The sequence below is a fragment of the Quercus lobata genome, chromosome 5 (genome assembly GCF_001633185.2).
Source record: "Quercus lobata isolate SW786 chromosome 5, ValleyOak3.0 Primary Assembly, whole genome shotgun sequence".
NCBI lineage: Eukaryota > Viridiplantae > Streptophyta > Magnoliopsida > Fagales > Fagaceae > Quercus > Quercus lobata.
In genome coordinates this window covers 59,668,466-59,696,412 of record NC_044908.1, presented here as the reverse complement: position 1 = coordinate 59,696,412, position 27,947 = coordinate 59,668,466, and the positions used below count along the sequence as shown (strand labels likewise).

Here is a 27,947-nt window from a genome sequence, read left to right as displayed (position 1 = left end):
ATGCACACAAACTAACGGGTTTAGCTAATGTGAATATCTTGTCTAATTATGTCGAAAATCCTGCTAATGGGTTTAGCTAATGTGCAGCTCATAGATGAGACAATTCGACATGATTGGGTCATGGAGGAGACAGTTCAACATGATCAGTTCTTGGAGGCTGTGGAGGAGATAGTTCAACATGATCAGGTCTTAGAGGTTGTAGAGGAGACAGTTTGACATGATCAAGTCCTGGAGGCCATACAGGAGACAGTTCGACATGATTAGGTCCTTGAGATTGTGGAGAAGACAGTTTGACATGATCAGGTCCTTGAGGCTGTGGAGGAGATAGTTCAACATGATCAAGTCTTGGAGGCCATGGAGGAGACAGTTCAATATGATTAGGTCCTTGTTTTCTGTCAACCTTCACACTTCCCAAAAAGAAAAGAAAAAATTACATTCGTACTAATAGTTGTGTGAAATAGAATTTGCATTGATCATACCAATTTTCCCTGGAGATAGGTATCATGTAACTTTTCTAATTTCTTCTCTCAAGTCCAAAAGAATAGTAGGGGAACTTGTACCCTATAAGGTTTGGCAACATAAAACTTAAGTACAAAAATATGTCACTCAGCCAAAGAAAAAAGTACAAAAATATGTGGGGTATTTCTATAAGATTCTATTAGCTAAGTTTTGTCCTGTTACATTGCTGAAGCACTAAAAATCAAAGAAAAGCAATCAAACAGCCATTTTAGGAACACATGATTCATTTACCCTCTTTGCAATCAATTACTTTTAAAACTCTGCGATCTTGAAGGGATGGTTTTATTTTTTAAAAATATCAAGAATTGAACTGATTATATTTGGAGAAATTATAAAGTTCACATAAAGTTAGTCCTCAACTAATTTTCATATAAGGTTTTGGAGAAATTTATTAGATACTCTAAGAATATAGGGGCCTATCCCTATGTGAGAGGGAGAGATTATACTCCCGGAGTACCCAATAATCATTCCTGTTTTGGACAAGACGTGCATCTGACAACCAAACTAACCTGATGCCAATTGATTTCTTGACGTAGTTGCTCCATTGGTTTCTTTTAGTCTTTTTTCTTCAAATTGGAGATTGACCTAGTGATTTTGGATTGTGATATTTTTTTCTAAGTGTGAGACAACTAGAAAATTGACTACCAAAAAGAGAACAAAAATAAATAAAAATGCTGGAGATATTTTTATGAAGTGCTAAATGAGAAAGAATTTGTGTAAAGTTATTTGTTCATTTTATAAAGTTAGCATTATGACACTCTAGTCATATTTTTTGACTAATATTAGTGGAAAGACATGTAAACCTCAAATTCGATTAGATAGAAAACTATAATACTAAATCAAGAAATGATTTGTATTGTATTCAAGCTCACTAAATGAAAATACATACACAGAATTCTTTATTTATAGAAATCCATAGATTAAAACTACCTCTAGAAGGTTCATCTCTAACAACCTCTAACAAATCTATAACAGAAAGTACAGCTGTACACAAAAATATCTGGATTCTAGAAAAGAGAAATATCTAAGAACATTGTTAGCTAGTACAGGGCAGGTACAGAATTCAAGCTTTTAATGAAGAAGAACTGCTAAAACGACACCGTCTTCAGTTCTGAACAATACGCTGGACTTGAACCAAAAACGATGCCGTTTATATTAAATAGAACGTCATCGTTTTAGGCTTAAGAGATCTTTGAACAATTGAATCCAAGTTGCCGTTGGAACAGTGCTTGTTGATCTTTGAATCCAAGTTACCGTTTATTATTATTCAGGGGTCTCTCTCTCTCTCTTTAGGTGTACTTCAGGCAGCAGACAGCAAACAACAATTGAATCCAAGTTACCGTTGGAACAGTGCTTTCCTCTCTTTCCTTATAAATTCACACAAGTTTACTCCTTTTATAATCGATTCTCTAGTCCTTCTCACCATCCCCTCTACCCTGCTGGTATTTCAATCCAATTCTACGAACCCCTCCGGAAACTCTTATGTGAAGTATGAAATTGGACTCTTTTGCACTGTTGGTGCATCTACTGTTGCTGGGTACGGATTGATGCTTTCCCTTACACAGCTCTCCTTCCAAAAGGTTTTAAGAAGATAAACATTTACAGTGATTTTGGAAATGATAATCTACCAGTGAGTCACTGGTAGCAACTTGTGCTACAACGGTGGGGCTCTTTGCTAGCACAAAGGTCTAAAGACAGAGATGGAGGACTTTTGGGGAAGCTTATTTATGTCGGTTCTTTGATTTGGACAGCTATAGCTTGGCAGATTTTAAATATTGGTGCAGTAGGCTTGATACATGAGGTGTCTTCCCTGTTCTCCAATGTCATATGTGTGTTGGGTTTGCCTGTTATTCCAGTTCTGGCCGTAATCTTCTTCCATGACAAAATGGATGGGGTAAAAGCGATTTCCATGGTGTTGGCTATTTGGGGATTTTAATTTCATATTTTCTATCAGCACTACCTTGATGATTCTGAGTCCAAGGCTGAAAATAGAGATGTCAAAGAAATTTCAATGCTTCCCCTGTTGAAAGAGGTTACCGATGAACAAGATCGGCTAAAGAATATCTATCAAAAAGTTCCACTTTCCACAGAAATCAATTTCCAAAATTATGAGCACTGAATCTATTCTTAATCCTTCTCTTCCTCTATCTCGATTCCTAGAATGGTTTACAATCTTATATTTTCAAATGTGTAGGTAAGCCCTAAGCCAGTGTTTCTCCACATGGTGTAAATCATGGTCTTGTTCATTCCATTTCCAACAATATTTTCAGATTCCAGTAAACTATAATTGGGCCTTTTTTTTTTTTTTTTCTTTCTAAACTACTCATCCAATTTGGGTATTGCACTTGGTAGCAAGTCTTGTGCATATTTCCATGTTAGACCATCAATCTGGCAAAGTCAAGATGAACATGAACAAGGTCAAGATGATAGGCAATAATAATAAAGGGGGCAAGGTCGGGAGAAACAGCTGAGATTTCCTGAGAACCCATGAATACAATATGGAAGAGAGGTTCTGTTCAGGGTCCTTCAAGGGCAAAAGGAAAGCCAGAACTGACAAATGTGATAGATCCAATGCAAAATATGTGGTAGCATATACGGCCAAAGGTAAAAGCATAACACTAGAATATAAATTTTCAACCCAAATTTAGGATAAGAATTTTTTGAATTTTACATTAGATATAATAACCACTACAAGATATTTTGCCACATATTGCTGTCACTGTGTTAAATGTATTTAACTAAAAGTGAGTCTTCTTCCAAGGTTGGGGATTTTAAGACAAAAGTACAAAAAAAAAAGAAGAATAATATTTGACACTGTTTTCCCCATTATTTAACAATCTCAAAACTTGTTATTAATATGTGAAACCTGTTGGCAGCCAAAATATTATACCCCAATCAAAGAATTTTGAGGGGAAAATGTTTGATTTGTTCATTGCAATTATAGATGCTCAAATTTGGGCAGAGAAGCAATTTGACCATAAAATGCTGATTATAACTACCAATTAAAAAAATACCTACAGATTCGTCAGGTTGATATAGAACTATGGTACGAAAAAGACAACATTTTTAGATATCACAAGCCCACATATTGGATCTATGATACTAAACCACTTTACAGTTAAATGTCCTACAAAATTTTATGGCCCGTTGGATAACCCTACTCAACACACATTTTTCACATTTCAAACACACTTACATGCATTTTAATACACTTTTTCACTTATATATCAAAAACATCCAAAAATACCTTACTCAAACTTAGTTACCAAATGAACCCTAATGTTTTTTTTTTTTTTAATTAGCAAATTCATATTAGCAAGGAATTTATCCCTCAGAAAGGTATTTAATCTCGTTGCATTTTATACAAAAGAAGATTTTGAATCCTTCTACTTGTACGGAATGACTAAATAGTATAATAAGTCAAGTAAATGTTCTCAAAAGACTAATTTCTCCCATGTCTCTCGCTTTTCTTTCTTATTTTCGTGTAGTTATTAATTAGCTTGTAGTTTAGTAGAGTTATTTAATTTCAATTATGAGGAGAATTACATTCAGATTTTCCTCCTCACTTATTTATAACAATTATAAATAAATAAATAAATAAAAAAATAAAAATAAAAAGACAACATATGATTCAAATGATATGGTGATGAGAATGTTTTAAAAAGTTAAACATAAAAGCTAAAAATAAAAAGCCTAAGAACAATAACTAACCCGACTAGATTTTGGGCACATCAATTTCCTGTTTCTCTGTACTTTAATCAGTATGTATTCAAGCAAAGTTGATCTCCTAATTAATCTCTAAGGCAAGGCTAAATAGTTTATTATTCTCCAAAAATTATTGAGATTATGTGAACCAAAAGTAAAAAAATTTAATGAAATCAGGGTTCTTGGAATCTACAGTAAATATGTAGTTATAGTGGGGGTAATAAAACATAGGTAATAATATGTTGCCTACTTTGCAAAAACTTGGAGGTTGAAGTGAAGGTACCAATGTCAGAGGCTGAATTCATTCAACTACATGAGACAGCCAAAATAGTGAGCTCATGATTGCTCAAAAAAAAAAAAAAAAATAGTGAGCTCATGAATATTGCACAAAGAATCATCAGCTATTCGTAACTTGAAAAGAAGTAAGAGAAGCTACCGTTTACCAAAAAAAAAAAAAAAGAAGAAGTTACCAAATATATAATTTTAGTAATTTAAAAAGATACTTTACCTATTTTAATATTTTATTTTACAATACACTTCTTATCATATCACACGATTACAACAAAGGGATTAAGGGTCCATTTGGATACAGCTGAAAACTGAAAATTGAAACTGAAAACTGAAAAACACTGTAACGAAATAATTTTTAAATATATGAATAGTATCGTGGGACCCATTTTTAATGAAAAAGTTGCTGAAAAGTAAAATTTGTGGGTCCGTAAATTTGTGGATCCGTAAAAAGTGAAAAAATTGCTGTGATTGGTCCAAAAAATTTTGAAAAGTCAAAGTTTACTGTTACTGTTCATTAAACAGTACATAAATAGTAACCGCAACACCCAAACGCTCCAAAACGCGTGAAAAAAAAAAAAAAAAAAAAGCAGACAAAACACAAATGTAGATTTTTTCAGCCAAATCCAAACGCTCTCTAATATTTTATTTCAACCTACCAATTTTAAAGACCACGTATTTTCACACCCAATTGATTACTCAACTTCAACCATTCTTTTTATCAAAAAAAAAAAAAAAACAGGAGAGGGAGAGAGAAAGAACGCAGCAAAGAGAGAGGGGGAGAAGGCCGGTGGAGATCAAGTGTCGCCGGAAAGACAAAGCCGGCGGAGATCGGCGTTCACCAAGCAGCAGCGCCTCGTCCGCCTCCTCACTACCGCTATTCCTCCTCCCCACCGCCAAACTGGGTCAGATCGGCTTTCTTGCAGCCTTTCTCGCTCAGATCTCTCTCCAATAAGGCAACTCTCTCTCCCTCCCTCCCTCCCTCTTCTTTGCAAAGTTTAGATTTTTTTTAGTTATAGATTGTTGATGATTTTTTTTTGGATTGTTGTGAAGTTTCAGGATCAGTGGGTTTTTTTTTCTTGATCTCTCCGATCTCCATCATCTGTTCATAAAAAGAGAATCTATCAAATCTCACTAATAATAATGACTCATATCCTTCCCTAGATCAGCCTTTTACCCTACGGTTTGTTGTTTCTATCCTCCTGTTTGGCTTCCGAGAAAATCATTATCAAAACAATTAATTAAAAAAAAATTAATTTTTTATAAAAAAATATTTTCTTGATTGTTAGACGTTTTCTCGGAAACCAAACGGGTTATAATAACGATTTTGTTTTGTTTTGTTTTGTTTTTTTTTCGTTTTTTAATGCTTTTATTTTTTTTAGTTGTCTGGATTTGAATCTGAGGCTAATTTGATTTATTTACTGCTTCAATTGATTTTAGAGTAGTTAAACTGATAAAGTTCAAATTTTTATGCTTGAATGTTATGGATAGTTGCAATTTTGAATTGGGTTCGTTGTAATTTTCGTGATCTTGGAGATACGTTTTTGTACAACGGTTGGATAAATGCAATTTTGGTTGAAAGTTTAGGTATGGTAAATTGTTTTTACAATTTTTTGTTTGGTTGATTCGAAATTTGGCTTTTTGGTGTGTTGGTTTTGACTGTAGGAGTTGAGCTATGGCGATGAGGTAGCAAGATCTGAGCTCTGTGTGTGTTGAATTTGATTCAGTTTGATTTTGGTTTTAGGGTTTTCATCAAAATGTTTTGATTTTTGTTGTCTCAGTAGTGAGATCCGGTTGAATTGTGTTTATTTGTGATTGCCTTTTTAATGAAAGTTGATTGAATATTGGTATATCTGCAAAATTTTGTATCTGGGTTTTTATCGGTGATTGATAAATGATAATCTAATTCGAGTTTATATTCTGTTTGGGGAAAAGAAAAAGACTATGGACCTTAGAATTTCACTTTTGTTCAATGAAAAAGATTACCTTTTTATTGAGTGGAGTCTAGTTGACTGAGAACTTTTCATATTATCCCATAAATAGAATTTTTTTTTAGATTGAAAGTCTTGATTTATTTTTATATCCCACATTTCCAATCAGCCAAATGGGCTTCTTTTTTTTTTTTTTTTTTTTTTTTAAGTTAAAAATGGGGTATTAGCATTTCCTATGTTGTTTTGATGTGAGTCTATATCATATAGAACTTATACTTTTAAGGTTTATTGATGCAGTTTGTGGTTGGTAGGTATGCTTATTCTTTGGATAGTTTTAGTTTTGGAGCTTTTTTTTTTTTGGTTCAATCTATACAGGGCTGGTGATTATTTCTTATTAGTTTAATGCCTTTTTTATTCAGAAAGGGACACGCCATATGAGTCTATGAAAGAAAAAGATAGATGGTTGGTGAAGGTTGTTGTGTGTGTGTATATATATATATATATTTGTTTATAAAAATTGCAACTTTCTTTTCACTAAATGTGACGTTTAAATCTTGCAACTACCTGTGTCTCTTCTCATCAATTCCTGGGGTCTACTTTTTTTTTGTTTTTTTTCTGCTTCTTTATTTCTCTTTTTAGTTATTGTTTCTATCTAACTATTTTATTCTCACGTAATTATTATAGATTAGATAAATATGATATGACCAAGTAGCTATGCAAGGTGGGATCGATGGGACTTTGTTCTAGAACTCTAGGCAAGATTCACGTTACCCACACCTTATTCGGTTGCCCCTTTCACTTTGTTTTTATACTACTATTTGTTTTATATATATATATGAGAATGTGACACACCCTTTTGAGTGTCAATCCTAGCTGATAATGCACCTTATTGCGTGGAGCCTAAGTGTGACATATATAAAAGTGTCACTGTTTTCAGGTCCAAACTTAATGAGATGGGTGATTGGATATTTTGATAGAACTTTCATAGTTGCTTTCACATTTTCCTCTTGATTAGGCTTTTTAGCACACAAAAAAAATAAATAAATAAAGTTACCCCATCTAGTTGTAGAGGCGTGACAAATATATATGATGTCTGACAGTTACTAGAAAAAAATTATATTTAAAAAAAAAAAATAATAAAAATAAATAAATAATTAAAAAGATTGTGGTTTCTTGAACTAACACGGGTCATATATAAGATTTATTAGGAAACCCATTAATTTTGCTTTCCTTGTTTTTTTGTTTTGACTTTTGAATTTGTAATGGGCATCAGCATCATCACTTGTTTCTTTCAAGCAGCCATGGTTATATGAGGATATAATTTTGCTTAGCTACTACAGTTGGTGCATGAACATGGATATCACTAACATATATGTGACTTTCCAATTCTTCAATTTGCTTTGATGACTGTTTGCCACATATTTAATGCCTTTTTTATTCCCCTGCAGCCTATTCTAGTCTATATGTCCAAGGTGGATGGGAGCTTCAAGTTTAGCCCAATTAGTGTTAATTTTTTAACAGAGATTACAAAGGTTTTCTTTGCTATTACTATGCTCTTGCTTTAGGTACATTTGAAACTTCTTTATCTATTTTTATTTGTTATTCCTATAAGAACATATATATATTGAGCTTCACAAGTAAAGCAAACTACTTTATTGACAGGAAGATCTTGAGTTGATTGAGTTATTGTTATTCCTTAATGTTGTTGGGTTCTAGCATATGATGGAGATGGTAGTGCAGTTTGTTTTTGTTTTTGTGTGTGTGTGTGTGAGAGAGAGAGTGAGAGGATTTGGTGGGTTGGGGAAGGGAGAGAAAGGTTTGATTTGATAGTTGGAATAACTTTTTCATAGCCTATTTTATCTTGGGGGCAGATTTTAGAAAATCCATTATGTTACATATATTAAAGGGCAAGAGGTTTTATTTTTCTTGGTGAGGTTTTTGTTGATTTTTCAGGCAAGGAATCAAAAAGTTGGGGAGAAGCCTCTTCTCTCAATTTCCACATTCGTGTAGGTAATAGTCTGTCATTGTTATCACCCAATTTATGTTTTTAAAATTTTGAAGTAAGACCGCCTTTGAAAAAAGGCTATTCATATGTTGCCAAAGTCTTAGCTTTTAGATGTGAAATATTTTAATAACAATGAATTTAACCATGCTTTTGCAAGTTTCAGATTTATTGATGGAGAAGATAACTGTTTAGAATTAGAGTTCTGCATTTGGGGTGTTATATAGTATTACATTGCGCATTGCAAATTGTGGTTGACCTTGGATTCACAAATTATTAACAAGGGAACTAAAATGATATTTAATAATGGATATGTGAATGAATATTTGCTGGATGTAAATATGAACTTCTCAATATGGCTGCAATGGAAGGCAACATGAGGTTTCCCTTTTTTATACAGTCTCCAATTGTATTGGACTCCTTAGGTGCCAAGTTTCAGAAGTAATCAGGCATCATTTTGATGGTGATGAAATCAGTTTTGTAGTTACGTGTTAAAAGAAGTTATTGCTGTGCCTTTTAATTTTTCCTGCGCAGAAAATTGTAGATATTTGTTCCCACTTACTATCCGCTATATATGAATCTCAACAACATAGATCTTTGACATGGATATAAGATGATGGGTTTGGTAAACTCTGCATGATTGGCCAGTGTTGTTTGTTGGGCCTTTTTATAGGCTTCTAAGCAATGAAACTGTGGTAGATTAGTCCTGTAAAACTTCTGGTAGTGTAAGGCCAGTTGATTCCTTGAACGAGTCGTTAATCCATCAATAGAGAAAAGCATCACTTGTTGGTGACAGTCTGCAATCTTGCAAATTCTTTAGTCAGGCTTAATTCTTTCTGCAAGGGTTTTCCCCTACCTCTTTGCATGTCATGATATTGTAGTACTTAGATTTTGAGTGATCTTTTTCAGTTTGGTCTGCTTAGTCTCTAATTTGAAATTCGGATTTTTATATTTAAAAAAATATTCTCATCCTGTGTATTTGTCACCCATTTTTGACTTAGCATGTTGCTTACTTTGACATCTCACACCTGGAGACCTCTAATTTCAGAAGGATGTTTTCTTATTCTTGCAGGCAGCTCGAAACAATGTGCTTCTTGCTGTTCCAGCACTTCTTTATGCTATTAATAACTATCTAAAGTTCACAATGCAGGTAAGATTCCTATATAGGTCCTCTTACCATATGTTTACGCTTTTAGATAGCATGTCTATCTCTCTTTTTATCTATCTGTACAATATAATTTAATAATTTTTTTTGAATATAGACTTGATTATTTTGCAAGCTTTGTATGTCAATACCATGCATAGATCAGTGCCTGGAAGTGTTGGCCGCCTAGGTTGTCTTTTTTGGGCGAAGAGTCTGGGTGTGTTAGCACTGCAATGGCAGTATTCTAGATGCTCAATGGCTTAGGTTTGTTGGTTTGGAGATAGAATAATCTGAGTAAAGAGACTGGACTGCTGCAAATAGCAAATGAAAAAGAAAATAGAGAGAGGAGAAAGATCAACTTGGTATCACCTTAGGGTTCTTGTGCATCACACCTAAGTGATGGGTGCATCATGTATCAAACAAGCAGCTGGGTTTTCCATCCTTTTTCTTAACTGCTGAAATATCAATAAACTATATATAGGCATCCACCTATGCAGCTTTGGGACCAAGTTTCTCAAAGTTAATTGAGCATGCAATTAAAGTGCATCCAAAATGGCCCACAATTGAAGTTAATTTATTTTAAATCTCTAACTTGTGTGACTTTCGCCATATGTCTTTAAGTAAGAATCATAAGTTGGATTATGTATACTACATGTGTCCAAATTTTTTGCAGTTGTTTTGTCTGTTGCATTCATTTAGATACCTAACATACCATCCTTTTCATGTCCCAGTTCTTGGTCATTTGTTGTTTGTTAGAAGCATAAATTGATAGATATGTGCCAGTATTTAACAGCATGATGTTCATCTCTTAGCATTGTGTTACCTGTCTTCTGGTAAATATGATTTCTAATTGAAGGTCTCTACGGCCTTGATTTTAGAGTGTTTATTTTTTACCTTCATCCACTTTGTGAGATCTAGACTTTTTGAATTCCACAATAGGTGTTCAAATATTGTTGCAACCCTAAATTAAAAAAAAAAAAAAAGGACCTAACCAGCGCTTTTGAAAGCGCTAGCATAGGTCCTTTTAAATTATACTAATTCAAGCCCTATGCCAGCGCTTTTGAAAGCGCTGGCATAGGCCTTTTTAAATTATATTGTATTAATATTGAGGCACTGAAGAAAAGCTTTGGAAACCTAATAAAGGAATGCAGATATCGGAGATCGAAGATAATTTGTTCTTGGTGGAATTTGGAGACAGCCGAGACAAGAAGAAAATTATGGAGATGAGACCGTGGAGTTATGAGATGCAGTTGATATTACTGCATGATTTTGAAGGGGAGTTGGTTCCTAAGGACATCACGATGAAATGGTCACCCTTTTGGGTACAAATTTACAATTTGCCACTCAAGAGTATGACCAGAGAGGATGGATAGGTGATAGGATCAAAAATTGGAGAAGTTATGGAAGTTGATGTGCCAAAGAAAGGGGTACAGTAGGGCAAATATCCTCGGGTGCAAGTTCAAGTGGATCCATTAGAGAAATTGATCAGGGGAAAAAGAGTATCTATAGAAGAAGATGGAGGGTAATGGGCATTCTTCAAATACGAGCGCCTCCCTAATTTTTGCTATGTTTGTGGCATGCTTGACCATGGAGAGAAAGAATGTATGGAAAAGGAGAATGGGGGAGTGGGTGATGACGGAAAGGGGATTATGCAATATGGTGCATGGCTGTGAGGGGAACCAGGAAGACGATATGGGTATGATAGTGGTTTTAGGGAAGGAAAAGGGTGGGCAGAGAAAAGAACGGAAGAGACCACTAAAGGAGGAGCGCCTGCAGGGTCGCCAGAAGGGAGGGAAGATGTAGAACAAAAGGCGGAGGTCGGTGGAGGTCCAATGGCAGAGACGAATTCCTAGGCAGCCAAAAGCAAGTCTCATTGTATTGAGAAAACAAAGGCTAAAGACAAAAACCAAGCAGTAATCATAAAATGTCATCTTAGCCGTAAGAACACAATTTTCAGTTATTAGGGGGGAATCAAGCAAATGAAAGGAAATGTTAATCAAAGAAGCAATTTTCAATCATTTTCCTTTTCACATTCCTGAGAACCAAACACACTAAGAACACAATTTACTAACATAAATGAAAATGTGATTTTGCTCTTTACCATCGGTTTGATCAATGAGTCCAGCACAAAATGTGGTAGTGAAATCAACACCAACCCAATACAGACCACCATACATATACCCTTGTTCATGCAACCCATTGCCTCAGCATAACATACTTCAAAAATCCCAGCTTTCTTTTTCTCTCAAGGACCCACCAGCAAATCCCTTATTAATCATCAACAACCAAAGAAAATAATAAATAAACTTTTCAAAAAAAAAAAAAGTTGAAACTGTTAGACTTCTGGGTAGTTTAGAAAAAAAAAAAAAAAAAAAAAACCCATTAGAGCTTAGAGCCCAGAGAATTGGAAAAAAAAAATACTATACTTTTAAAATAAAAAGAAGCTCTAAGGTCTGAGAAAAACAGGGTCTTCTCGACAGATAATCTAGGTGCACAACATGTAAATTTAAAAACAACAAAAACCCATAATTTTTCTCATAAAGAAAAGACTATCAAATTAGGATTGTATTGCAGAAAATTAAGTATTACAGAATGTAGCTAGTGACCATAATTCCTACACAAGTCAATCACAAAAGAAACTTAAAAGTTTGATACCACTAAAACAGAAACTGAATTTACAAAATTCATCATCCAACCTCATAAACAAAAACAAGAATAACACATTGATTACAAGAATTAACTTTTTCAATTCAGAAATATGATTATATCACTAATAAACCTCTGAGAATTAAACCTACCTAAATTTAATTGCAAAATATTAATTCAACGCAAAAAAAAAAAAAATATATATATATATATATATATTAAAGAGAGAGATAGAGAAGGGACATACCTGAAACAGAGTGCAATGTGATCACTCTATTTTTCCATGGCTAACACCTTCAGATACAACAAATTCTCCACCACCAGACTTAATTCTCCCACCTCCCATACTAGATTTACCACCAGATGGCTTTACGTTATCTCCACCTTTTGTCCCAACTTTTTCTACACCACTATTACCACCACAAGACCCATTGTTTTCATTTTCACCACCAATCATTTCAACCCCACCTGCACCAGACACTGATGTAAATCAGCCATTACCACTTGAGTTAATTCTTCCACCTCTCCTACCAGATTTGCCACTAGATGAATTTACACAAGCTTTACCACAGTTTCCAATATTACTACCACAAGTTCCATTTTTTTTTTTTCATTTTCACCACCAATCATATCAACCCCAACAGTACCAGAGACCTTTCGTCGCCTCCCTTGGTGGATCCTGAAGTTCTTGATGCTCCACAAGAACCAATTTTGGTCCATACCACCAGCACATGATATGGATTTTGATGAACCAGTACAGCCATTAATGTCAATCGATTTCACATCAATTGAATATAGAATTGCAAAAAGGCTTCTTTATTAATAAAAAAAATTGCAAAAATTGTATAATAATTTAGCATATTTCGAAATTGTATAAAAACAAAATGAGAAAACCAATAACTTTGCTTTGCCAAATATGCTTTTCAGTCTATTGTCTTACATTTACATACACCTTAATTAGGCTTATATCTAAATTATCATCTAAAAACACGATATATTCACCAAAATTTAACCCTAAATCACACACTAAAAAATTGCTAGCTCTCCTCGTGTGCCATATACCTTTGCCAAAACCAATGTTTACTCCAAACTTTTTCATTCATCTCTTCTTTTGGAATATCTGAACTCTCTGGAACTAGGAGATAAATGAAGACCAGCATGCAGACAACAATTACTGTAAAAAGGGAAAATAATCCTCCTTTCTTGCTGTAAATCACCGGCAGTAGTGCATAGATCATCACAAACATAATCGAAAAACTTATACTCGTCATCATAGGGCCAACAACTGAACTAGCTCTCCTTGCGAATTCAACTTCAATCCATTTTGATGAAGTTACTCCATATCCAAGTGAGCAAGCAAGGAGGAATCCAAAAATTTTGTATGCCTCACTATGTGTAGGATACAACACAGAATAATGCCCCTTCAGTAGCAAAACTGAAAGGAGTCCAATGAGCATCACAAATGAAAAGACCACTATAAATGCTCGTTGTTTTCTAAACCTAGGAACCAAAAATAAACCTATCAAGCTCATGACGAAGTTCACAGTTTCAAGAACCGTCGGTGCAAAATAAGATGTAGATGTGGAGATATTAAATTTCATTAGAAGAGTTGGTAAGAAGAAACCGATGGCAAACATTCCCGAAAACTGCAGACATATCTCCCGTACACCATTGATAACCAGATAAGGGCGACATTGACGACTAAAGACATACTCCAATGAGCTCCAAGCTCCCTGACTCTCCTCCTTTAGTTGCTCAAACTCAGAATCAAAACCATCACCCCTAGTTCTTGTAAATTCTCTTCTTGCTTTTCTAAAGTTTTTCATCTCTATATAGTACATTGTGGTGTCATGAGCAAAAATGGAAATGAGAAGGGGTGGAATAGCTAAAACTCCTGGAATAGCAAAACAAATCCTCCAACCCCACTTAACATTTGCCATGAAAAGATTTGCTGTTAATCCTAAAGGAGTTCCAATCCCATAGAAAAACTTATATATCAAATCCAATGTTTCTGCAAAATCAGTTGAAGCAAACTTTGAAATATATACTGGAACAAAAACCATCTATGGTAGGAATAGAAAAAGGTCCCCATGTGTCACAATGAACAAGATCAAAAGCATTCTTGGACACGTGGTTTGTATTTGGAAAAGGAAGCATTTTCTGTTTTGCCATTGGACAGATTGTGCAAGTAGAATGTTCATTATTGTTTATCGCATTTTGAGGAATACAATGAGAAAAAAGTAATTACCTAGAAATGGACCAATGTGGCATGCCATAGATGTACATCTTGACATTTATTCTTAACAGAACTAAAAGAACTAAAATTTGCAGGCATAGTTGCTGCTGAAATTTTGTTTACACAAGAAACATTAGAAGCAAATGCTGGAATTGAAAAGGATGGAAAACTATTGATGGAAGTGTCCAGCAGATATAGGTTGCCCTTATATTTCAGAGTTTGCTTCAACTGATTTTGTAGAAACATTGGATTTGATATATAAGTTTTTCTATGGGATTGGAACTCCTTTAAGATTAACAGCAAATCTTTTCATGGCAAATGTTAAGTGGGGTTGGAGGATTTGTTTTGCTATTCCAGGAGTTTTAGCTATTCCACACCTTCTCATTTCCATTTTTGCTCATGACACCCCAATGTACTATATAGAGATGAAAAGCTTAAGAAAAGCAAGAAGAGAATTTACAAGAATTAGGGGTGATGGTTTTGATTCTGAGTTTGAGCAACTAAAGGAGGAGAGTCAGGGAGCTTGGAGTTCATTGGAGTATGTCTTTAGTAGTCAATGTCGCCCTTATCTGGTTATCAATGGTGTATGGGAGATATGTCTACAGTTTTCGAGAATGTTTGCCATCGGTTTCTTTTTGCCAACTCTTCTAATGAAATTTAATATCTCCACATCTACATCTTATTTTGCACCGACGGTTCTTGAAACTGTGAACTTCGTCATGAGCTTGATAGGTTTATTTTTGGTTCCTAGGTTTAGACGACAACGAGCATTTATAGTGGTCTTTTCATTTGTGATGCTCATTGGACTCCTTTTAGTTTTGCTACTTAAGGGGCATTATTCTGTGTTGTATCCTACACGTAGTGAGGCATACAGATTTTTTGGATTCCTCCTTACTTGCTCACTTGGACATGGAGTAACTTCATCAAAATGGATTGAAGTTGAATTCGCAAGGAGAGCTAGTTCAGCTGCTGGCCCTATGATGACGAGTATAAGTTTTTCGATTATGTTTGTGATGATCTATGCACTACTGCCGGTGATTTGCAGCATGAAAGGAGGATTATTTGCCCTTTTTATAGTAATTGTTGTCTGCATGCTGGTCTTCATTTATCTCCTAGTTCCAGAGAGTTCAGATATTCCAGAAGAAGAGATGAATAAAAAAGTTTGGAGTAATCATTGGTTTTGGCAGAGGTATATGGCACACGAGGAGAGCTAGCAATTTTTTAGTGTGTGATTTAGGGTTAAATTTTGGTGAATATATCGTGTTTTTAGATGATAATTTAGATATAAGCCTAATTAAGGTGTATGTAAATGTAAGACAATTGACTGAAAAGCATATTTGGCAAAGCAAAGTTATTGATTTTCTCATTTTGTTTTTATACAATTTCGAAATATGCTAAATTATTATACAATTTTTGCAATTTTTTTTTATTAATAAAGAAGCCTTTTTGCAATTCTATATTCAATTAATGTGAAATTGATTGACATTAATGGCTATACTGGTTCATCAAAATCCATATCATGTGCTGGTGGTGTGGACCAAAATTGGTTCTTGTGGAGCATCAAGAACTTCAGGATCCACCAAGGGAGGCAACGAAAGGTCTCTGGTACTGTTGGGGTTGATATGATTGGTGGTGAAAATGAAAAAAAAATGGAACTTGTGGTGGTAATATTGGAAACTGTGGTAAAGCTTGTGTAAATTCATCTAGTGGCAAATCTGGTAGGAGAGGTGGAAGAATTAGCTCAAGTGGTAATGGCTGATTTACATCAGTGTCTGGTGCAGGTGGGGTTGAAATGATTGGTGGTGAAAATGAAAACAATGGGTCTTGTGGTAATAGTGGTGTAGAAAAAGTTGGGACAAAAAGTGGAGATAGCGTAAAGCCATCTAGTAGTAAATCTAGTATGGAAGGTGGGAGAATTAAGTCTGGTGGAGGAGAGTTTGTTGTATTTGAAGGTGTTGGCCATGGAAAAACAGAGTGATCACATTGCACTCTGTTTCAGGTATGTCCCTTCTCTATCTCTCTCTTTAATAATAATTTTTTTTTTTTTTTGCGTTGAATTAATATTTTGCAGTTAGATTTAGGTAGGTTTAATTCTCAGAGGTTTATTAGTGATATAATCATATTTCTGAATTGAAAAGTTAATTCTTGTAATCAATGTGTTATTCTTGTTTTTGTTTATGAGGTTGGATGATGAATTTTGTAAATTCAGTTTCTGTTTTAGTGGTATCAAACTTTTAAATTTCTTTTGTGATTGACTTGTGTAGGAATTATGGTCACTAGTTACATTCTGTAATACTCAATTTTTTGCAATACAATCCTAATTTAATAGTCTTTTCTTTATGAGAAAAATTATCGGTTTTTGTTGTTTTTAAATTTACATGTTGTGCACCTAGATTATCTATCGAAAAGACCCTGTTTTTCTCAGACCTTAGAGTTTCTTTTTATTTTAAAAGTATAGTATTTTTTTTTTTTTTTTTCCAGTTCTCTGGTCTCTAAAGCTCTAATGGTGTTTTTTTTTTTTTTTTTGGGTTCTAAACTACTTAGAAGTCTAACAAGTTTCAACTTTTTTTTTGAAAAGTTTATTTATTATTTTCTTTGGTTGTTGATGATTAATAAGGGATTTGCTGGTGGGTCCTTGAGAGAAAAAGATAGCTGAGATTTTTGAAGTATGTTATGCTGAGGCAATGGGTTGCATGAACAGGGGTTTATGTATGGTGGTATGTATTGGGTTGGTGTTGATTTCACTACCACATTTTGTGCTGGACTCATTGATCCAACCAATGGTACATAAAATAGTTGTTGCGTTTATTGTGGTAATTCTACAAATTCAAATTTTCTTTTTCAAATTATCTCCACTAGCACAATGGATTTAGGACATAATATTTTATAAGGAGGGTGCATGAAATAGAAGGAGTAAAGAAAGAAGGTGTGGAGCTACAACTAATCTTTCTTCATTGATTGAGACTCAAATTTAATATCGAAAGTTTAGATTTTTAATTAAGGCAAGTTGAATTGTTTTGTGTTATGTGAATGAAAGTTTAAATAATAATTGCAAATGCATTGTACGGGATTTGTTTTAATTTGCTGTTTAAAGTTTAAATAATAAATTTGTGGACTTAATCATTCATACTAAAATCCCAATTTATTTATGTATAAAGTATAGTTACAAAATTAGTTGTAACCTAAGCCTACAACTTTACTCAATAAGATAAACATTACTATTATTTTGAAAATCTAATCGTTGAATTGCATGTTCATTACGTTCTTAAAACACATGTCAAATTTTATGTTAATCGGATATTATTTACTATATGATCTATAAGCTTATATTTTATGCATAATTTTAAATTATAAAAACTTGCAATTTAAATAATTTATTGATGACATAGTTATAGATTTTTAATTTTTTAGAAATTTTGCAAGAAAGTATATAAGAAGAAGACATAATCCAATGGTGGATTTTTCAAAATTTACTTTTAATAAAAAGATATTGAGTAAGGTTGTAGGCTTAGGCTATAATAAATTTTGTAGCTTAAATTTATTATTTATTTATTTTTTAGTCAATTATAATATGTGAAGGTAGTAATAAAGGTGGGCGAGAAAGGAACTACAATTTTTTTCCTTAATGGTGTAATATTACTATATATAAAATTTTATGTTATTCTTATATAGTGACATTAACTTGGTGGAAAATAATAAGTTCGTTCTCTTATGCAAGGTTTGTGAAGAGGATAATATAACAACTTGAAGGAGAAATTCTATGTATGGTGATAAAGGGTAAAATTTTGAGTACATCAACTAAAGATGTAACTCATGTAAGAATCTTAATCAAATTCAACAAAAATGAAAATATTAAACAAGAACATGGTGATATAAATAATTTTGGTGAAACTATTATTATTATTATTATTATTATTATTATTATTATTATTATTATTATTATTATTACTATTAGGACAAAGTTTAGCTACAAAATTAGTTATAACTTTAGACTACAATTTTATTCAATATCTTTTTATTGGAGATATATTTTTCATGCTTATAAAATTTCTAGAAAATTAAAGATTAATAATTATGTCATCAATAAATTGTTTAAATTGCATGTTTTTATAGTTTAAAATTATGCATAAAATATAAGTTTATAGATCATATAATAAATAATATCCGATTGATACAAAATTTAAAATGTGTATTAAGAGTGTAAAGGACATGCAATTCAATGGTTAGATTTTCAAAATATGAAATAATGTTTATTTTATTCAGTAAAATTGTATCTTTAGCCTACAACCAATTTTGTAGCTAAACTTTGTCCTTATTATTATTATTATGTGGACTTAATAATTTTTACTAAAATTTCAAAATTTCAATTTAATTATTTTTACCAATTAAAATCTGTGGAGATGATAACGAAGTTACTCAAGAGAGGTACTAAAATATCTTCTCTTGATTTTGTTTTTTCACGTGACTCATTAAGATAGTTAATTTACTTTAAGTAAAATTTTGTTTATTTATTTTAAAATGACTCACAAATTATAAGAATAGTTTCAATTTATTTATATATAATTTCAATTATTTCATGCATCACAGAGGCATAATACTAGTGTGTGTGTATATATATATTAATAGTCAAAACTTAGAGAAAACCCAATTAGATTTTAATTGGATTCTCAATTTTGTGTTATGTGTTCCATTTAATTTTTAATTTTGTGTTAAAAGAATTATTAAGTGTAAAAATCGAAGAGTCTAAATCTAAGTTGGATTTCAATTGGAGTTCAATTTTTTGCCTAGTGTTAATCTAAGTTTTAATTTTTGTGCTAAGTGAATTATTAGGTGTAAAAACCAAAGAGTCTAAAACCAATTAAATTCTAAATTGGATATTTTCCAAACAAACTATTTTTTGAGTTAAATTTTGGAGTAGACACATTGAAATGGGGAGGCTATGTTTTCACTCTGCCAAGTGATAATGCTAGCCCTCAAATGGATAGTGGACGATTTGATAATGGTATATATCTATGAACTTCTTACTTGACTAATGTACAATATCTAGATGACAATAATCAATTAGTTCGCTTGCCAAATGATATTCAAACTGCTGAGTCTTGTTGTTACCTTGAAGGGGATGAATCATACACAGACAATGCAATAGGTTATACCTCTTTTTTTGGCGGGAAAGATGGCACACAATATGAATGTACATAGTAAATGAAAAGGTGATGTTGATGGATTTAGATGAAAACTAATAAGAAGTTGGCTACATCAATAGTTTGTAAAAATGTTGTAAAACAGTTTAAGGTTGTAACATTATTCATCTGAATAATAAAAAATAATTTCAAGTAATATGTTATCCATGATCATTTCATGCTAAAATAATGGCAAAATTTGAATTTTTTTTCCTTTCCTGATGGTTTTTTTTTTTTTTTTTTTTTTTTTTTTTTTTTTAATTTGTGCCCTTAAAAAATATTTTTATTTTATTTTAGTTCCTGGAAAATCAATAGCTGAGGAAGTTAAAAAATATTTTTAGGTAGAAAATATTCCAAAAGCTCTGAACCAGACTCATGTTACCATTATCCCAAATTACATACAAATCCAATTAAAACACAATTAAATCACCAAATTATATTTGATAAACTAGTAGTAGCAGTAGCTTTGCTTCCATCCTCCCAACTCTTCTCCATGATATTGCTCTTCTACCTACAATATTTAAAAAATGAAAAAATCACAATAATAGCACAAGAAATTGTAATTAAGATGTCATGTACTCCTTTGGCTTATGGAACTCAATGCATCATTTATCACTCCATGCACCAACCATTTCAATCTCAAGCAAAAACATAATTAACGGCATTTTTCATCACAAAAAAAGAAAAGAAATGAAAGCACTATGTTTATTTATTATAAGTATATGAGTAGTATACATCTTAGAAGCAAATATGTAATTTTGTATTAGAACTACATTATAAATTAGCAATACTTAAACATAGTTCCTAAACGGTTATACCTTATATTTCACAATTGAATTGAACTGTACCTAAAAACACTTTTCTAAGTTTAATTTATAGACACTCTGTTAAGACTCTTTAAGCTATCAATGGTTAACACTAAGAAAGGAATTTTCTGGTTGATTTCAAGGACAACCGGGCCTCCTCAAGAAAGGTGGAAGATAAGGAATGATTAAGAACTAAGAATGTTCATATTATTCATCAATACCTTGCTTCCCATTACAATGCTCTTTTATACACTCATGGCTTGCCTTTTAACTAACTACCAAGTAACTAACTGCCTAACTGCCAAGGACTATAACATGCTTAATACAATGCTTAGCACATGTCTAATTACAATTCAGCACAAGCTCAAATCCAATACAAATGCTATACAATACAATGCAGCATGCTCTCTAACACACTCATTCAATAGGTTTTGAAATGACAACCGCATCTCATTCACTCTATTCTTTCAAGAGGAGAAGGTGCATATATAGAGCACTATGCTGATTACTATTCTCATTGTAATAAACGAAGCAACCAGCTCATAGCTCATATATAAGATTCAGAAATACCTTTGGGGTGAAAGTGACACCAACTTCAATCTCTCCACAATAACTTTGCTCTTTACGAACCACACTATATTTGCGAGGTTGTAACTCAGCAGTTCCATTCTCCACTCCTACTGCCATTAAATCCTCCACATAAATGCCGCAAATGGAAAAATTTTCTAGTATGTGAGGAAGGACAATCAAACAACAAAGATATATATATATATATATATATATATATATATATTTATATATATATTTATATTTATATAATGCACATCAAAAATAGCTTTTCATGCTCTACATTATCCCTCTAGTCCCTCTTATCAATTACCCTCACTGTTTAAGTCTAAATGTCTTTTCTAATGGCTTCAAGCCACATAAAAAATTATACCTTTTGGAGGAGAAGTATTTATGAAAGTCTTAATTAAGTATATAAAATGTAACAAAAAGACACGATGTTATGATGTCTCAAGTGGCTTGCCCAAATGAAGTCATCAGAAGAGAATGTGTCCTTATCCATGATGTTTAGAATAAGTTTGTATTGGTCTCCTTGTTCGGATACTCTACCCTGAATGTAATTTTCTCATTCCACACTGGAGATCCACCTTGACCTGCACCAATATTGATATATATCTCATTATTTCTATAAAAGAGGCTGCAACTATAAAAGCAGTATACCCTATATATATTTGGTTTGGTGCATTCATCAAACAATTTAAAATTTGAATTTTAGAGGCAAAATCTTAAGGAACAAATGCAAGACTTAGAATTGAAAGCAAGCCACGAATCCTAAGTTGGACCGAGTTATTATAGGTTGAAATAGAAATTAATGTTAAGTTTTCTTGTAACTCTATAGTTCGAGAGGTGTCGAGCCAAGTATCGAAATTCATTTATTCTCGATAGATCAACAGGTAGAGAGTGGTATCAAAGTCTTGATTTCTTGAACAGTTTCTTATACAGTCTTGTGCCTTCAAATCATACAACTTGGACATTCCTTAATCACACTTAAACTAAGACTCAATTACATATAAAGTGCATTTCATCACATGTTTGCCAATACACAAAAATATGACCCTAACAATCTCTCTATTTGAAAATCTATTGACAAAACCATAAGAGTACATTGAATGTCCTAGAATACATTCTACTTAAATTACAAGAAAAATAGCCTAATCTAAACATTTAGTCTCTTGAAGAACTTTGCAAAAAGAGAGCTCTAGTATTGATCTAGCTTAGAAACTCATCTTTCAATGCGTTGGATTCAAGTTATACTTGGTGTAACTCTAAGTAATATTATACTATTGAATAACTTGTTATAAAATTCATATTTTGAAAATCTCACCCTTAAATTATATGTTCTTAATATTCATTCCAATTTTCATGTTAATTAGATGTTATTTACCATTCAATTCATAAACTCATATTTTATGCATTATTTTAAATTACAAAAACTTGAATTTAAACAATTGATTGCTGATATGACTATTAATCTCTCTGATTAGCTTAAAATTTTACAAGTATGAAGAATATATAAGGATAATATAATCTAATGGTGGATTAGTCAAAATTCACGTCTAATTATAAAAATATTGAGTAGTATAATATTACTTAATCCAACCATATATATAATAGGAAATTATTTTAAGAGGTTGCTTTAAGTTCAAACTTCAAAGTAAACATTGCAAGTCGAGTCCTGGAGAAAGTAAAAATAAACTACAGTTGGCCTTACATATCCCTTTTCCTCAACACAACCACGTCACCATTCATCTAATTATGCAGGTCTCTTCCTATTTATTTTATTGAACTTCATCATCCCAACAAATTCTTCTAGAGAGGACAATTTTATAGCGAGAATGATGATTTCAAACTTTTTTCATTTTGATGCGAAGTTTGATGCAAAGTTCACTAAACTTTGATGCAATGTTTAAACTTCGAAGTTTGAAGTAAATCATGGTTAAATATGAGTAAATCATATTTTTTGTTCAAGTTCAAAGTAAATCATATATATATATATATATATATATGTAAGGACACAATTCTCTGGCGGCCCAATAAGGATGTTGGGCTCGCGCATGAAAGATCCCTCACAATATGATTTGTAGAGAGTGGGCTTGAAAAGCTAGCCGTTGGTCACGGGGCGATGTTCCGGGCTCGATTTTAGAGGGATTCAAGTAAAAGAAAAGAGTTGGGTTTGACCATTTAAGCCGTGAAGCGTGGCGTCCACTGTGATTGGGCTCCTCGGACTTGGTCCGAGGACCATTAAGGTCTTCCCAGGTTACCCGATGGCGGGTCCTTTTATGGTCTGCACATGTTATTAGGGTGTTTCCCCCTATGGGGTCTTTCTTTTTTGGAGATCGCCCTCCCATCAGATTCATTTGCTTCTTCTTTTATACTAGCTTGCATTCGCTGTCCTTCGTCCACGTGTAGGGTCAATCTTTACAAAACTGACATTTGTCCCATCAGTCCAATCCCGGAATTGTTGGGGATGGTTGATAAAGCTGGAAAGTACGGCTCTGTCAAGGGCAGCGCATTGAATGGCAATGAGAGCAGCTGTCCCGGATATTCCTTGATTCTCTTTTAAGTTTGGCCCTATACCAGTTTTACCCTTCTTCTTCTGGTGGGATTCTGGATCTGCCGAGGACTGAACTGTCCTCGGCTGCCTCCCAAAACTGTTTTGTGCTCTGTATTGTAGAGCTTGGGCCACAGCTCTCCTCGGCTTGGGCCTTCGGATTTTCCAAGAGCAACTGGGCCTGGCCCTTAAATTATTGGGCCCCACAATAGCCCCTCAAAACCCTGCTACCCGACTTCTTAGTTGGAAAGGAGGGTTTTGGTAAACCCGGACCTTCCGTATGGCTTTATTTAATTCAGCCCTGCATTTAATGTGGGCGGTTTTCCACCTGTCCAGGAAACTCGCCGATTTACCAGGTATTCCCTTTAATCCGTTCGTAATCTACTCCTGCCGTTTGGCTGTTCAAGATGCTCCTTTAATGACTTCCCTTTACGAGGCTAATTTGCGATCGGCGACTCATCTGATGAGGTGGGGACACAATTCTCTGGCGGCCCAATAAGGATGTTGGGCTCGCGCATGAAAGATCCCTCACAATATGATTTGTAGAGAGTGGGCTTGAAAAGCTAGCCGTTGGTCACGGGGCGATGTTCCGGGCTCGATTTTAGAGGGATTCCAGTAAAAGAAAAGAGTTGGGTTTGACCATTTAAGCCGTGAAGCGTGGTGTCCACTGTGATTGGGCTCCTCGGACTTGGTCCGAGGACCATTAAGGTCTTCCCAGGTTACCCGACGGCGGGTCCTTTTATGGTCTGCACATGTTATTAGGGTGTTTCCCCCTATGGAGTCTTTCTTTTTTGGAGATCGCCCCTCCCATCAGATTCATTTGCTTCTTCTTTTATACTAGCCTGCATTCGTTGTCCTTCGTCCACGTGTAGGGTCAATCTTTACAAAACTGACATTTGTCCCATCAGTCCAATCCCGGAATTGTTGGGGATGGTTGATAAAGCTGGAGAGTACGGCTCTGTCAGGGGCAGCGCATTGAATGGCAATGAGAGCAGTTGTCCCGGATATTCCTTGATTCTCTTTTAAGTTTGGCCCTATACCAGTTTTACCCTTCTTCTTCTGGTGGGATTCTGGATCTGCCGAGGACTGAACTGTCCTCTGCTGCCTCCCAAAACTGTTTTGTGCTCTGTATTGTAGAGCTTGGGCCACAGCTCTCCTCGGCTTGGGCCTTCGGATTTTCCAAGAGCAACTGGGCCTGACCCTTAAATTATTGGGCCCCACAATAGCCCCTCAAAACCCTGCTACCCGACTTCTTAGTTGGAAAGGAGGGTTTTGGTAAACCCGGGCCTTCCGTATGGCTTTATTTAATTCAGCCCTGCATTTAATGTGGGCGGTTTTCCACCTGTCCAGGAAACTCGCCGATTTACCAGGTATTCCCTTTAATCCGTTCGTAATCTACTCCTGCCGTTTGGCTGTTCAAGATGCTCCTTTAATGACTTCCCTTTACGAGGCTAATTTGCGTTCGGCGACTCATCTGATGAGGTGGGGACACAATTCTCTGGCGGCCCAATAAGGATGTTGGGCTCGCGCATGAAAGATCCCTCACAATATGATTTGTAGAGAGTGGGCTTGAAAAGCTAGCCGTTGGTCACGGGGCGATGTTCCGGGCTCGATTTTAGAGGGATTCCAGTAAAAGAAAAGAGTTGGGTTTGACCATTTAAACCGTGAAGCGTGGCGTCCACTGTGATTGGGCTTCTCGGACTTGGTCCGAGGACCATTAAGGTCTTCCCAGGTTACCCGACGGCGGGTCCTTTTATGGTCTGCACATGTTATTAGGGTGTTTCCCCCTATGGAGTCTTTCTTTTTTGGAGATCGCCCCTCCCATCAGATTCATTTGCTTCTTCTTTTATACTAGCCTGCATTCGTTGTCCTTCGTCCACGTGTAGGGTCAATCTTTACAAAACTGACATTTGTCCCATCAGTCCAATCCCGGAATTGTTGGGGATGGTTGATAAAGCTGGAGAGTACGGCTCTGTCAGGGGCAGCGCATTGAATGACAATGAGAGCAGCTGTCCCGGATATTCCTTGATTCTCTTTTGAGTTTGGCCCTATACCAGTTTTACCCTTCTTCTTCTGGTGGGATTCTGGATCTGCCGAGGACTGAACTGTCCTCGGCTGCCTCCCAAAACTGTTTTGTGCTCTGTATTGTAGAGCTTGGGCCACAGCTCTCCTCGGCTTGGGCCTTCGGATTTTCCAAGAGCAACTGGGCCTGGCCCTTAAATTATTGGGCCCCACAATAGCCCCTCAAAATCCTGCTACCCGACTTCTTAGTTGGAAAGGAGGGTTTTGGTAAACCCGGGCCTTCCGTATGGCTTTATTTAATTCAGCCCTGCATTTAATGTGGGCGGTTTTCCACCTGTCCAGGAAACTCGCCGATTTACCAGGTATTCCCTTTAATCCGTTCGTAATCTACTCCTGCCGTTTGGCTGTTCAAGATGCTCCTTTAATGACTTCCCTTTACGAGGCTAATTTGCGTTCGGCGACTCATCTGATGAGGTGGGGACACAATTCTCTGGCGGCCCAATAAGGATGTTGGGCTCGCGCATGAAAGATCCCTCACAATATGATTTGTAGAGAGTGGGCTTGAAAAGCTAGCCGTTGGTCACGGGGCGATGTTCCGGGCTCGATTTTAGAGGGATTCCAGTAAAAGAAAAGAGTTGGGTTTGACCATTTAAGCCGTGAAGCGTGGTGTCCACTGTGATTGGGCTCCTCGGACTTGGTCCGAGGACCATTAAGGTCTTCCCAGGTTACCCGACGGCGGGTCCTTTTATGGTCTGCACATGTTATTAGGGTGTTTCCCCCTATGGAGTCTTTCTTTTTTGGAGATCGCCCCTCCCATCAGATTCATTTGCTTCTTCTTTTATACTAGCCTGCATTCGTTGTCCTTCGTCCACGTGTAGGGTCAATCTTTACAAAACTGACATTTGTCCCATCAGTCCAATCCCGGAATTGTTGGGGATGGTTGATAAAGCTGGAGAGTACGGCTCTGTCAGGGGCAGCGCATTGAATGACAATGAGAGCTGCTGTCCCGGATATTCCTTGATTCTCTTTTGAGTTTGGCCCTATACCTGTTTTACCCTTCTTCTTCTGGTGGGATTCTGGATCTGCCGAGGACTGAACTGTCCTCGGCTGCCTCCCAAAACTGTTTTGTACTCTGTATTGTAGAGCTTGGGCCACAGCTCTCCTCGGCTTGGGCCTTCGGATTTTCCAAGAGCAACTGGGCCTGGCCCTTAAATTATTGGGCCCCATAATAGCCCCTCAAAACCCTGCTACCCGACTTCTTAGTTGGAAAGAAGGGTTTTGGTAAACCCGGGCCTTCCGTATGGCTTTATTTAATTCAGCCCTGCATTTAATGTGGGCGGTTTTCCACCTGTCCAGGAAACTCGCCGATTTACCAGGTATTCCCTTTAATCCGTTCGTAATCTACTCCTGCCGTTTGGCTGTTCAAGATGCTCCTTTAATGACTTCCCTTTACGAGGCTAATTTGCGTTCGGCGACTCATCTGATGAGGTGGGGAAGTGGAACGGACACACCTTTATTCTTCAGATTCCTTTTGGAAACCTGAATGAATTTAATTCCCTTCGTTTTGCCCTTCCTATAAGAAGGCAAGCAGGAGGCCATCACTTTCGTGCAGACTCCCTCTCATCCTTCTGAGATCTGAAACCCCTAGCCTCCCTTAGCGTTCACTTAACCCCATTGTCATACACCCAATCAGAATGCGTTTACCATAACGAGTGATGAAGGAACCATACCCCTCCTCAAAGCACCGTGTTCTAATAAAGCTCGAAATGGCTCGGTCAGGGCAAGGCTGGCGGAGACTTAAGATTCGTCTCACCTTCCCTTCAGCCAAGATCCGAAGCAGGGACTCATCACGTCCAACTTTCGGCGTGATTGAGTCGAGAACTCCCATCATCATAACCAACCGCTCTCTTATGAGCTCACCTAGTATGGCCCCAGCGTGTTAGGAGTCAGGACCGAGGCAGGGACCAAGTGTCTCTGCTTCTTCCTTTCTTCGTTCACTGGTGGCCCTCTCCGCCTTCCTTCCCTAGTCTTCCCAGCACCAGATCCATTCTAGTGCTTTCTCTTCTCCCTCTTTTGCTCCCTTTCTTTCTTTTCATCTCTTCTCTCTTCTTCTCCTCCTTCTTTACTCATGTCCTCTATCTTCCTCATTCATCTCCTCCATCTTCTTCATTGATTTCTTCCTTACTATTTCATTCTCTTTCATCTTTTTCCAAAGAAGGTTCTTATCATAACATGAGCAGCATTGAGGCAGAGATTGGAGAGACTTTTAAAGACGAGTTTAAAAGACGCCTGACTGTTTACATATCTGTACTACGGATGTTATTGTTGCTTAGGCAGTTCACATTTTGTA

The 27,947-nt window shown here is 35.4% G+C and overlaps 1 protein-coding gene, 1 long non-coding RNA gene, 1 other non-coding gene and 2 pseudogenes across 7 annotated transcripts; 3 read left to right on the top strand and 2 right to left on the bottom strand.

The window, feature by feature from the left end:
* Positions 1-48: 48 nt before the first annotated feature.
* On the top strand, positions 49-2,829 carry LOC115990820 (annotated as a pseudogene).
* A 2,746-nt stretch (positions 2,830-5,575) lies between these two features.
* Positions 5,576-18,326, top strand: LOC115992262. Of its 5 annotated transcripts, XR_004092455.1 has the most exons (5): positions 5,576-5,695; positions 7,892-8,008; positions 8,397-8,453; positions 9,518-9,595; positions 17,089-17,534. It is a non-coding gene; the product is annotated as an uncharacterized LOC115992262 (long non-coding RNA). The 5 variants fall into 5 exon arrangements; XR_004092457.1 differs by lacking the exons at positions 5,576-5,695; positions 17,089-17,534 and adding an exon at positions 18,190-18,326 and having other exon boundaries at positions 7,210-8,008; XR_004092454.1 differs by lacking the exon at positions 5,576-5,695 and having other exon boundaries at positions 7,210-8,008.
* On the top strand, positions 10,334-10,430 carry LOC115993451. Its single transcript, XR_004092986.1, has one exon. It is a non-coding gene; the product is annotated as a small nucleolar RNA snoR137 (small nucleolar RNA).
* LOC115992261 (sugar transport protein MST4-like) lies at positions 11,842-14,454 on the bottom strand. The gene is made up of 2 exons (XM_031116360.1): positions 12,483-14,454; positions 11,842-11,856 (listed from the first exon to the last, which is right to left on the bottom strand). Exon 1 carries the CDS (start codon positions 14,296-14,298, stop codon positions 13,273-13,275), a length of 1,026 nt encoding a protein of 341 aa, XP_030972220.1. The 5' UTR covers positions 14,299-14,454; the 3' UTR covers positions 11,842-11,856; positions 12,483-13,272.
* Positions 18,327-20,099: 1,773 nt separating the features above from the next.
* Positions 20,100-21,998, bottom strand: LOC115990819 (annotated as a pseudogene).
* Between the last annotated feature and the right edge of the window lie 5,949 nt (positions 21,999-27,947).

Bases quoted from the DNA above. Each gene is read 5' to 3' on its own strand.
- LOC115992261 (XM_031116360.1), bottom strand. From the start codon at position 14,298: ATGGTTTTTGTTCCAGTATATATTTCAAAGTTTGCTTCAACTGATTTT.